The sequence below is a fragment of the Sceloporus undulatus genome, chromosome 5, assembly GCF_019175285.1.
Source record: "Sceloporus undulatus isolate JIND9_A2432 ecotype Alabama chromosome 5, SceUnd_v1.1, whole genome shotgun sequence".
Lineage (NCBI taxonomy): Eukaryota > Metazoa > Chordata > Lepidosauria > Squamata > Phrynosomatidae > Sceloporus > Sceloporus undulatus.
In genome coordinates this window covers 81,585,154-81,597,700 of record NC_056526.1, presented here as the reverse complement: position 1 = coordinate 81,597,700, position 12,547 = coordinate 81,585,154, and the positions used below count along the sequence as shown (strand labels likewise).

General features: G+C 42.4%; 1 protein-coding gene across 7 annotated transcripts in view; it reads left to right on the top strand.

Moving 5' to 3' along the window:
• Positions 1 to 9,057: 9,057 nt before the first annotated feature.
• The window catches only part of KIF21A (kinesin family member 21A), a 113,619-nt gene continuing 110,129 nt past the window's right edge, over positions 9,058 to 12,547 (top strand). For all 7 annotated transcript variants that reach the window (XM_042467345.1, XM_042467343.1, XM_042467348.1 and 4 more), the window contains exon 1: positions 9,058 to 9,738. In XM_042467345.1, coding sequence (XP_042323279.1) covers positions 9,695 to 9,738 — 44 coding nt within the window. In that variant the 5' untranslated portion in view covers positions 9,058 to 9,694. The remainder of the gene's footprint in view (positions 9,739 to 12,547) is intronic.

Below are 12,547 nucleotides of genomic sequence, written 5' to 3'. Positions count from 1 at the left end.
TAGGAAAAGAGATTCCATCTCAACATTAGGAGGAACTTCCTGACAGTAAGAACTCTTTGACAGTGGAACATACTGTCTCCTTCCTTGGAGGTCTTTAAACAGAGGCTGGATGGCCATCTGTCAGGAGTGCTTTGACTGTGCAATCCTGCATGGCAGAACAGGGCTGGACTGGATGACCCTTGTGGTCTCTTCCAACACTATGTTTCTATGATTTTATAACCCATGTCAAAAAGGGTTCAGAAATATGCTCCTAATTTCTCTGCTACCAAGGCTGCTCCACCAATTAGGCAGAGGAAGGTATTTGCCTCAGGGGGATGACAGCAAAAATGTTGGTAGGAGAGAGGTATGTGCCATATTGTTTCCCCCCCTTTCTCCCCTAAACTAGTTCGATGCCTTTGAGTATGGTGGCCAATGCTGTATCCTCACCAGGTGGATGGATTTCCTGATGATTCAAACTGTGAGACAAAGGCCCCATTCCCACTTACAGATAAATCGTTGAGCGATCCGAATCGATGGATCAATTTGACAGTGGGGCATGGTTCCCACTACATTTGCCCCGATCGCATTTCCCCCCACTACATTTACCCTGATCATAGTTCCAAAATAATCCACTTGTGGTTCCCATTGACAAATGAATCAAATCAAAATGGACCTGCTCCAGCTGGACGAAGGGGAAATTGGAATAGATTCCAATTCACACATGGTTCACACTTGTGAAAAATTGATTTATCGAAAAATCAGCGGATAAAACCAGTGTCAAAAAGACACAGGTTAAATGGGTCTAGTGCATAGCCCTCCTCTCGGAATTGCTTCAGCTATTTGGATTAAGTGGGAACCAGGGTCATTTGAACAGATTCAAACTGATTCATGATTCAATTTAAAAAGTAGTGGGAATGAGGCCAAAATAAGTTTATGACAAAGTTATGTTGTGGAACACACTCATTTTCAGGTTTGATCAAACACAGAGATTCACCTATAATAGTCTGAATGGAAAGAACCAAATTGCACTTAAATGCAATAGGAAAACAGATGCATCTTCTAATTTTCATCAGCAACTTTTTACATCACATGAATCAGTCATACTAGTCATCATGGGGTGATTCACCACAACTCTTTTAGAGGTGAACACCATAAAACCAGTATTTATAGTTTACAATGGAAGGCAATTTTTTTCAAGTTGTCAGAGTTTAAATAGTTAACCCTTTTCTTTTATCAGGCACACTAGAATTACACTAGAATTTGTTTATCTGGGAAGATTCTTGTGCAATTCCTGGGATTAAATTTATTACTGGTATGTTTGGCAGCTCATTTAGGTTTGATGACTGATGTTAGAAGATCACCAGCATGTCCATGCATGGTTTGTATTTGTTTTCTTTCTGTTAAAGATTTAAGGCAGAGAGGAGGAACTTGTGGCCAAAAATTGGGGGGTCAAAAATTTCCTCCAAATCTAGAAGTGGAACATCTCCCCAAACTTCTGATGGTTTGACTGACTATTTGGCTGTGTTTGGGGGCTTTTTGCACCTCTGATATTTTTAGGAACAGAAATTTTGATTCCCCCCCCCCAAAACAGAAGTTACTGATAAAAATCTGATTATACTACACTATAAATATTTTAAAATTTTGCCACTTGCCATATTGCAGATAGAGGTTGTCCTTTTACATGCTGCACATTGCTTCAGACATTTTATACTTGCATTTTATAGGCTTCTGATAAAAGCATCTGAGGATTTGATCTACATTTATTTACCAGTAAAACTCATATATGGAGATACAATTATGGATACCATCCTTGGCATGTAAACAGTGTGAGTGAAACTGATTAATCTGATCTATTTTGTGTTGATTGATTGGGCAGTTTTTTAAAGACATAGGAGGAAGAACTGTGCCTGGTTCATTTCAGCTGATGAAATCCACGAGACTTTGTGTATCTGCTTATGATAATGGAGCTATAGCATGTGAATCTAAGCAGTTTTATTTTAAAAAGGTACAGTATAAAGGTGGAAGCCTAAGGAATAAATATTTGTAAAGTGCCGTGAGATCTTTGAACAGTAAGTGTTACGTAAGCTGTACAGAGTGAAAACATTAAGTCTGGCTACAATCCTAAAGGCACTTGTTCCAGCAAACCCTTAATAAGTGCATTTAGGAGCTTAAAGTGTTTCCTTAAGAACATTATAATACATTGTGTTTGGAAAGAATGTATACCATTATATAACAGCATTTCTGTATAAACAGCTGGCATATGAAAGAGAAATTATTGAAGTTTAAGGACTCTTTTACAGAAACTCTTGGTAGCCTTGCCTAATGAGCTTAATGACTGCCTCTTACTTCTTAATCTTCACCCCACCTCCAGTTAGCAATCTCAAAATACTGAATGAGTTAAAAGCTGGGTTGAAACAATGCTTCTTTTGAACAACAGCTACTGCAATAGGGAATGCAAATGGGAATATGACACTGGGGCAGGGGGAGTCCTAACTCTTTCTTCCACCATTGGTTTCCCCAAAGTCCCCTCCCAAAGTTGCTGCAGTGGGAAAAACGAACAGCTCTCTCTCTCTCTCTCCCCCCCCTCTCTCTCTATCTGTATTGCTATGTATTTTATATGTATTATCCTACTAGAGATGCCCCTTCCCCACCACCACTCCCTCTGTGTCGTATCTTTCTGGATTGTAAGCCTGAGGGCAGGGAACCGTCCAATTAAAAAGATTGTATGTACAGCGCTGTGTAAATTTACAGCGCTTTATAAATAAAGGATAATAATAATAATAATAATAATAATAATAATATCTATCTATCTATCTATCTATCTGAACTGTACGTTTTACTCTGGGGGCAAAGAGCAGATTTGAATCAGGAAAATGGCACAGTGGAAAGATATTAAGCATAACAGTCTTAATCAGATGTTGATCCTCATAGGACTGCTATTTTTTTTTTAACGGCAGAAAATTACAATTAATCTAACACCAAAACTTCTAACAGTTTGCCCTGATTTATTGCATTTAGTTGTTTTATACTATGTCATTATATTGGACAGAATGCCAATTTCTTGGCGTTTCTTTTTTGTAGCAGGTAACTAGCCTTACATGAACAAATCATTTAATTTGCACCATACTTTCCCCAGTGCAGATATTTTAAACCAATGCATTTTTGGCTGGTTGGGCTTCGTTGCCCTGAGGAGTCTGTACAGTATATTAAAAAAAGACCAGGGGGATGGGGGTGAAAGCAGGTTAGTTTATCCCTCTGAGAGAAGATGAGGCCCTTTTTCTATGGAGATTACAACTGTGTGTGTCCTCATCCCTCACCTTCAGTCCATATCAGGACTCTTATTTGTGATAAGAAAAATACTGTACTGCCATAGCTCCTGGTGTTTATTAAAAGCATTGTGTATTTTGGCTCTAAAATCTCACTGCAGTGCAGTTTTGAATGTGACAAATGTGACTAACAGTCTCTGGATCCAATACACTAATGCAGATGATGGACATTACATCCAGGCCTATTATAAGCTATCATCTCTCCATAATTTTATTTATTATGCATTTTTATTAGAGCTGGTTTCAACATTTAACTATGACTCAAGACCAGGGCTTGTTTCCCCACTTGGCCATGGAAATCCATTGGATGATCCTGGGCAAGTCATACTCTCTCAGCCTCAGAGGATGGCAAAAGCAAATCCCCTCTGAACAAATCTTGCCAAGAAAACCTGTTCATAGGTTCATCTTAGGGTCACTGTAAGTTGGAAATGACTTGAAAGTACACAACAGTTAGAGCTGGCCTTTTTAAAAAATGGGTGATGCTTTAACAGGGAAGGGAATATAATTATAACTGAAAGCCAGATTTCAGCCTTTGTACACGTTGTGCATTACCTGTTAGTTATTATGCTTATCCTAAAGCACCTTATGGTAATCTTCTGTCCAGCATTATCCATTACACAGAGTTGTTTAACTGTGGAATAGGTGAGTGACCAGGGCCTCTTGCACCATCTGGTGTGGAGGATGGTGAATTTTATAACAGGAGGAATTGGTGATGACCACAGATAATGCTAACTACATGGAGAGATAAAGAGGTCATTGACGATTCTCTGGTATTAGTGCTAGGGATTTCTGGAGACACCTGTGAAAATATCCAAGACTGGCAGTCCTATGGCAACCAGCGGGAGTGTGTCACAACATGCAGTGGGACTTACATTTGAATATATCTGTGCGGAATAAAGCTAAAGTTACTGCATCTGATGGAAGTAGGCTCTTGCCTATTAATACTCATGCCACATTACATTTGTTACACTGTAAAATGCCCTAAGGTTCTTTATGTTCTTGCTGCAGGTGTAGATTCTTTGGCACTTTTTCACTGTTACTATAGATAAAAATGAGGTTCCACCAAAGAAGAGGCAATGGATTAAACATACTGCTCAGTTCCAATATGAAAATAGAAAATTCTCTTTGGCTCTTATTGCCTTTTATATTTGTAACTCCTTCCCTCTCTTGAACACCTGACTTGGTGAACTGCATCTCTCTGTTCCTTCAAATCCATCTCAGCACTCTTCTCCAGCACATCTCAAATAAGTTGATTTTCTTCTTATCTGCTTTCTTTACTGTCCAGCTCTCACATTCATACATAGTGATGGGAAATACTATGGCTTGGACTATTCAAACTTTAATGCTTAGTGGTATTTCTTTGCACTTTAGAATCTTGTCTAGTTCCTTCATGGCTCCCTTTCCATTCCTAATCTTCTTCTGATTTCTTGACTGCAGTCTCCATTCTGATCAATGTTTGATCCAAGATATGGGAAATCTTTAACTATTTTAATGTATAGATTGTTATCTAGGGTGAATGTGTGTAGATCCTTGATGGTCATTATTTTGTTTTCTTTACGTTCAGCAGCAAGCCTGCCTCAGCACTTTCTTCTCTGACCTTCCTTAGTAAATGTTCCAAGTCTGTGATGTTTTCCACTAATAGTGTGGTTTTATCATCTTATCTTAGATTATAAAAATATTACATCTCTACAGTCAGCAAATGCTAGTGTAGGAATTATGTGACCCTTCACATATTTCACTGTGACTTCCAAAATTCCCCACTACTGACTACGCTGGTTAGGGATTCTGGGGGTTACAATCTAACATTTGGAAGGAGCTCTAGTGGTGCAATGGTTAAATGCCAGTACTGTAGTCACAACATTGTGAGTTCGATTCCACAGGACTCCAGGTTGACACAGCCTTCTATCCTTTTGTAGGTCGGTAAAATGAATACTCAGCATGTTGGGGGCAACTGGTTTACAGACTGTAAACTGCTGAGTTCATTATAAAGTAGTATAGAAATGTAAAGTGCTAAGTGCTAACTGGAAGGCTAGATAATTTCCACTCTTTTGCAGAGGTCTTGGGGTTGCAGGAGAAGAGAGCTGTGTATCCCAAGCATGGCTTCAGGTGTGCTGGAGGTCACTGTCCCATCACCATAGTCAAAGTAAGATTGTTTTTGAAAGAGAGTGAGTGAGAGCAAAGGATGCCTCTTGTCCTGCAGTTCAGGCAATGAAATGTTTTGGGCCAGTCTCTAGACCAGTTCTCATCATGCTGTCTTACTTTAATGACCATGAAAGACACCCAATCCTGCATCTAGGGGCGCAGAATCCTGCATCCAGGGGCACAGAGCAGATTAACTTTCATTCAGTGTGGGAGCAGCAAATGGTAGCCATGCCCACCCTGTTACACTGAATAGCACCAAAAGCCAGCCCAGTTATCTTGCCACAAACAACAGAAGAGCCTGCCAATAAAAACCAAAATATTTCCATCCCTTTCATGACACCTCAGATCTGAGCCTAACCAGTTTACTCTGCTTAATCACAAATGCCTGCAAAATAAATTATAGGGCCTTCTCTTTCTGCTATGTAGGAATTTTTGCTGCCTGAGGTGTATGAGAGAGAAACCTGCTTCCATCTCATATCAGTAGCAGACTTGATTGGTAGCTGAATCTTACTTCAAATACAAGCCACAAGATAGGAGAGTGTTGTCTATATGTGCCCTTTTACTCTGAAACCAGTACACAATTCACACTACACAGTTACAGTACTATAATTCGACTTTAACTGCCCTGGCAACATCCTATGGGATCCTAGGACCTGCAGTTTAGGGAGGGGGGTTTAGAATTCTCAGTCAAAGAGATCTAGGTTGCATCTGCACTGCAGAAATAGTCCAGTTGTACAACACTTTAACTGTCATGGCTCAGTGTTATGGAATTCTGGGAACTGTAGTTTGTTGTGGCACAAGAGCTCTTTGACAGAGATGTCTCATAAAACTACAGTTCCCAAAATTACATAGCATTGAGCCATGATAGAGGTGTCAGCTTGGATTATTTCTGCAGTACAGATGCAGACCCAGTGCCTCACCAAACTAAAGATCCCATAGGCAGTTGTCACCCTGGCAATTAGAGTGTCATACAGTACATTAATTGCATAGTGTGAATTGTGTACTGCTCCCAGGCCAGCAGCCAGTTTAGGAATCTCAGGACGAACAGGATATATATGCTGTACACACCTCTTTCTTTCCTTCAGCACCTCACTGCTGCTCCCTGCCCTCCAGAATGTGCAGCCTGAGGTGAGCATATGCTCTGGCTGTCATTCTCTCCTATGGGGAAAATGGACAATCTTAACTCTACCACTGATATTATAGCAATAGCAATAGCAAGTACATTTTTATACTGCTTATCAGTGAACTAGCACTCCCTAAGCAGTCTACAATGTGTAAGCCAATTGCCTCCAACAAGCTGAGTACTCATTTTACTGACCTATGAAAGGATGGAACCAGCAGTAATTAATTGTTTTTTTAATTAATTTTTAAAAATTCTTTTAATTTTTTTTGTAAATCATTTTTTGCCAAATCACATGAACCTATTTAGGATTTGAAGGTAATTTTAATTTTTTTTTACTAGTTAGGTCACAACTATTGTCCTTACGTTCAGTGAGGGGATATAATTGAATTATGATTTACGAGTAACACCAATACCAAAAATAAAAACACACATCAATAAGGATTCTGTATGGTGTGGCAATGGGAGAGGGACAATGGGGTTGACACTATGAGTTACCACACCAGGTGACACCAACTCTAGTGATGCTGCTGATGATGATGATGTTGATGATGATGTTAAAGAAATAGCCACTGCTGGAAAGGTAAAGCATCTGGAAAAACCCTCTTCCTTTCCAGGAGACATGGCGGCGTGGCAGTGGCATCCCTAGGGTTGGTGTCACCCGATGTGGGAACTCATGGTGTCATCCCCCCATTGACCTTCTCCCATTGCCACACCTATGTGTGGGGAGCCCTTTGCAAACTACGTTTCATGTAGAGCTCATGGGTTCTACTCATGCTGACTGGGCCTGCAGTAGGCAACATGCTTTTTCAGTTTTCTTCAGTTAAACTCCTACCCTCCTGTCTGTCCTTGGCTTCCCCTCCACCATAAACATCTGAAGAAGTAAATTAAAGTCTATGAAAGCTCATGCCACCCATTTCTTTCTTTCAGTGAGTCTCAGGTGCTACAAGAGCTCTCTATGTAGGTAGGCGTAGTCAAGATTGGGTTGAAAGGTGATGTTTTTAAAGTTTCTAAAGTTAGTTTTATGACTGTGTATTTCATGACGTATTATTTGTATTGATTTACACATTGTTTTTAACTTTGTTATAGTCATATTTTATTAATTTTAATCCTATTTATACCCCCCTTTCCAATTTTTAGCACCTTTCCCATAGGGTGCATCAGCACTGTAGAGATAGTGGCATTTAAAACCAGTTTAAAGTGCTCTGGATCCAGCCTATGGAATCCTGGAATTTGTAGTTTTACAAGGTTTTTATCCTTGCCTGCCAGAGTCCTGGCACTTCACAAAACAACAAATCTGTAGGATGGCAGCATAGCAGTTAAAGCAGTGTCAAACCGCATTATTTCTACAGTGTGGATGCACCCTTTATCATCTTGTTTGTGGTTTCAGATTGTGCAACTTAGGCAGGCTTTTGTTTCTATTTGGGATTGTTGTTGTTCTCTCCTTCGTCAAGCGCTACATAATGCCTGTGGCGCTATACAAATAAACATAATAATAACAACAATAATAGAATAATTAATATATATATATTTTTAAGTTTCAAATTTTAATTGAAAAAGAAAATCCTGAGGGGTTTTTTTCCTTTCTCCTCCCACTGAGCTTGACCCTACTCCCACCATCTCTTAAAGCAATGGTTCTCAACTTTGGCGGTCAAATTGAAACGACCCTTTCACAGGAGTCACCCAAGACCATTGTAAAACACATACACTTGTCCCTCCATATTCGCTAGGGTTAGGGGCCCAAGACCCCCGTGAATATGGAAAAACCGCAAATCACGAAAACACCATGTTTTTACCTGAGAGGACACTTTTCTATGAATCACTGGGTCCTCCGGCGCAACTCTGTGACGTCTGACAGACCCTGACCATAGAACTGCACTGGAGGAGCTACAAATGCCTACTGCAGGGACGTAGCCAAGATTTTAGGAAGGGGGGGCTCCAGACTAAGTGCCACCATTATAATGGGGCTTGGGTGCGGCGGCGCAGCAGCTCTTTCAGTGCAACTTTTCAAAGTTGACCACAGAATTTCAATCTAGGAGGACCTCGATATTCCTAGAGAGAACATATTAATCCAATCCGTGAATAATTGAATCCGTAAATATCAAAGCCACAAATATGGAGGGATGAATGCATTTCCGATGGTCTTAGGAATTGAGACACCACAATTGGGGGGGGGGGTCACCACAGCATGAGGAAGTGTATTATTAAAGTGTGGTGGAGAACCACTGTGACTTAAGCACTGTGAAGGAAGCAGGTGAATGCCACCACAGCCCTCTTTTTCTGCCAAAGGGTCAGTGTCTGAGGAGAAGTGGGGTGAAACCCCTTCCCTTCTGAGGGGGGTCACTGGTGAGGTGTGCACCCCTACACTCCCCAAGTGAGCCATGGTTGGTATGTTTCCCTCCCTTCCGTGTGGGCTTTTGCGCGCGCGCGCGCTCCCCCTCTTTTCTCCTCCTCCTTTGCGCGCTCCTGCTTTCTCTTTTTTTTTTGGGCCACTGAGTGCCAAGGGCGAGCTGGCCTTGCTGGCTCCGCCTCGCCCCCATTAAGCAGCCGCCTTAATCGCCTGGGAACCCAGCAGCAGCAGCAGCAGCAGAAGAAGCAACTAGAGCAAGAGAGCAGGAGGGGCTTGGGCTGGTTACGCATTGCGGCTGCTGCTGCTGCTGCTGCTGCTGGCGCTTGGAGAGCCAGAGCTGGATGCTGCCTGTTTTGGGGGTCTGCTGGGGGGCAGCAGCAGGAGGAGGAGAGGGCAGGGCCTGGTCGGTGGGGCTGCGAGGGAGCCCCTGACCCAGCTTCTGGCTGGGGGAGGAGGAGGAGTGGAGAGCTCTGCCTCAGTCTGCTGCCTCTCTGCTACCTATCCATTCAGGCACCTAAAATGGCTGGAGAGAGCAGGAGGGGGAGGAGGCGACGGAGGTGAGCCCTGGGCCTCCAAAATCCCTGGGAAGAAGAAGGAGAAGGAGAAGCCTTTCCACCCAAAGACACCACTGTGCTCCAGGGCTCTCTGGGGAGAAAGAAGGAGAAGCAGAAGGAGAAGAGACACCTCTCCAAACCAGGGGGCTGTCTGGCACTCCCCTTGTGCCTCCTCCTCTTAATAATAATAATTAATAATTAATAATCACCCCACCTTGGAAGCATGTCGGCCAGCCAAGAGGAGAGCTCTGTCAGGGTGGCTGTCAGGTAAGGCACTTGAGGCTTGGGGACTTTAACATTGTGACACATGGGTCCTCACTGCAGAAATAATCCACTCTGAGACTGTTTTAACTGCCCTGGTTCAGTGGGATCCAGGGAATGGTAGTTCCTTGTGACACCACAGCTCTCTGATAGAGAAGACTAAATGTCTTACAAAACTACAGTTCCCAGGATTCCCTGGCATTCATCCAGGGCAGTTAAAGTGGTCTCAAACTGGATTATTTCTGCAGTGTGGTTTAAGCCACGTGATATGTTGTGATAGCAACAAGTCTATCTATTGTGCATTTCGGTTGGCCCCTAAAGGTATCTCTAATGGATTTTTTTGGTTTGGATTTGTTAAATGGCCAACACAGCTCTCCCTGCATGTTTTCTGATACGATAATTGTGCTTCTTGAGAGTCAGGCCTGAGAAGCTGCAAGGAGATGGAAACAAGCACACCACAGAAATAATCCGTCTTGATACCACTTTTGTAATGGTGACTCCATGCTGTGGAATTCTGGGAATGGATTTTTTTTGGGGGGGTACTTCTTGGGAGTCTGGCCTGAGAAGGTACAAGGAAAAGGGAAGGGGATGGAGACAAGCTGCGTCCAAGCTATAGCAATAATCTGGTTTGGATCCTTGCTTTAACTGTCATGGCTGTGGAATTCTGGGAATGGTAATTCGTTGTGGCACCAAAGTGGACAAACTACCATTCTCAGAACTCCATAACACGGAGCCATGCAGCAGTTGAAGTGGTGTCAAACTGGATTCTTTCTGCAGTGTGGGTGCAGCCCTTCTCTTTGGCCCTTCACTGTGCTTTGTCCTCCAGCAGCCCAGTCAGGCCATGTTGACAGGTTGGTTGTGGTTCAGAAATAACACTTCCTTGCTAACTCACCACCTTTCTTCCAGAACTGGGAAGAGCCTCGGTGGTTGACAGAAGGATCTCCATGGGCAGACCAAGGGGAAAAATAATGTGTGGCTAGAGGAGGGCCTCCAAAACAAGGATGGAAAACAGCTTTTTTGGAGAGCTGAGATATTGGAAGGGTTTGGCTAGAGGTGGACCTCCAAAACTCTGAAACAAGTATAGAAAATGGCTTTTCTGGAGAGCTGAGATGTTGCAGAGCAGCCTTCAGCATCAGAGATGCTGGTAGTGAATATAGAAGTTTTTCTAGAGGTGGAGCTCCAAAAAAGATAGAAATCAGGTTTACTGGTGAGCTGAGACGTTGGAAGGGTGCTGAATACAGCTAGAGGTTTGGCTAGAGGTGGACCTCTGAAACAAGGATGGAAAATGGAAAGCAGAGCAGAACACAGCTCTGCTTGCAGCTGTTGGAGGGAGGAATTTGCTTTTCTCCAGATACTGCATGGTTTAATATCTGGTGTTTAAGAGTGTCCCAGCTGTGTCTGAGAAATGGGTGCTATTTTATAGGGCTGATGTCCCAATGGTAAAGGAATGGGGGAAACCTACATTTGAGGCCTATTCTCTTATAGTATTCAAGATGGTCACTGAATGTATTCCTGTCCTGGATTTAAACATCTAAATGATTCGAGCCAACAGTCCATAACGTGATGTTTTTAAGTCATTCCCTGGAGTGGTAAACAGTTATTCTGGTCAGTATGGCTGTTGTTGCAGTCTTGGGTTGTTAAATTGGGCTATAACTGGATTGTAGAGCTGCAATTCAAAAAGGCTCAGGGAGCAAGTGCTTTGGTTTTACATGGGAAATTGCAACATTGTTCTACTGGACTAAAAAAATAATAAAGCATTTATGGGAGAACCTGCATCTCAGCTAGGCTTGTGCCAACAATTTCCTGCCTCTCTCCAAAGTTACCCAAGAGGTTTCTCTGTGCTAATAATTTTTTTCATTGGCAATCTTCAAACAGATGAAGCACTTAATGAAGTGCTAATTCTCCAGTTACACATCTACATGGTGTTCATTTTGCTCTAGCGGTGCTTTGGACATGAATAAGTGGGTTACGGAGCTACCTGCCAAAGTTACTTGAGAAGGTAATCCTTCAGGTTCTTGCATGTATGGAGACAACACTCTCTCACACCTTTGCTTTCTGTGAGGCACTTTGGTCTGATATAGTAAGCAAACTTTTAACTTCACATATGTAAGATTTGATAGAAAGCTAGATAAACCATGCGTAATAATAGGGTATCCAAATAAACTTTCCCCTCTGTTTGAGTCACCAAAATATATGTCAGTGTGTGAGAAGAAAAAATCAAGCTACAGGTGAATTGCAACAGACATTTCCAATTGGAACCATAATGCATATCTAGTTTTCACCTAATACCTGCATGTGTGAAGTTAAAGTTTGCTTATTATATCAGAGCAAAGGTTTGTGATACCTTAAAAATGCTGATGTCACATCAGCTTGTAGGCCCATCAAGTTATCCCCCAAATATTGTTGTGAAATTGGAGTATAAGTAAGAAGCTTATTCTGGTACTACATTTACATCCTATGGACTTCCTGTTTGCCTGGAGTTGCACTAGGCTGTGCATCAGTGGTGGGAATCTTGTGCTCCTCCAGCTGTCATTTTACTGTCCCATCAACCCTAGGTAGCATAGCCAGTGAGATTCTCAAGGCTGACAGTAAAAGTTTAGAAACATCTTGTAGCACCTTTGAGACTAACTAAAGAAAGAAGTTGGCAGCTCATGCTTTTTTCAGTTAGGGGCTGTGCAGACCAGCATCTTTGGCCAGCCTAGGGGCTGAGGTGGGGTGTGGCATCTACACGACGCATGCTCTGACTCTGCCCCCGGTGCAGCGTGGCACTGTGTGACACACCACATGGCGCAAGGTGTCACTGCATTTCTCTGGT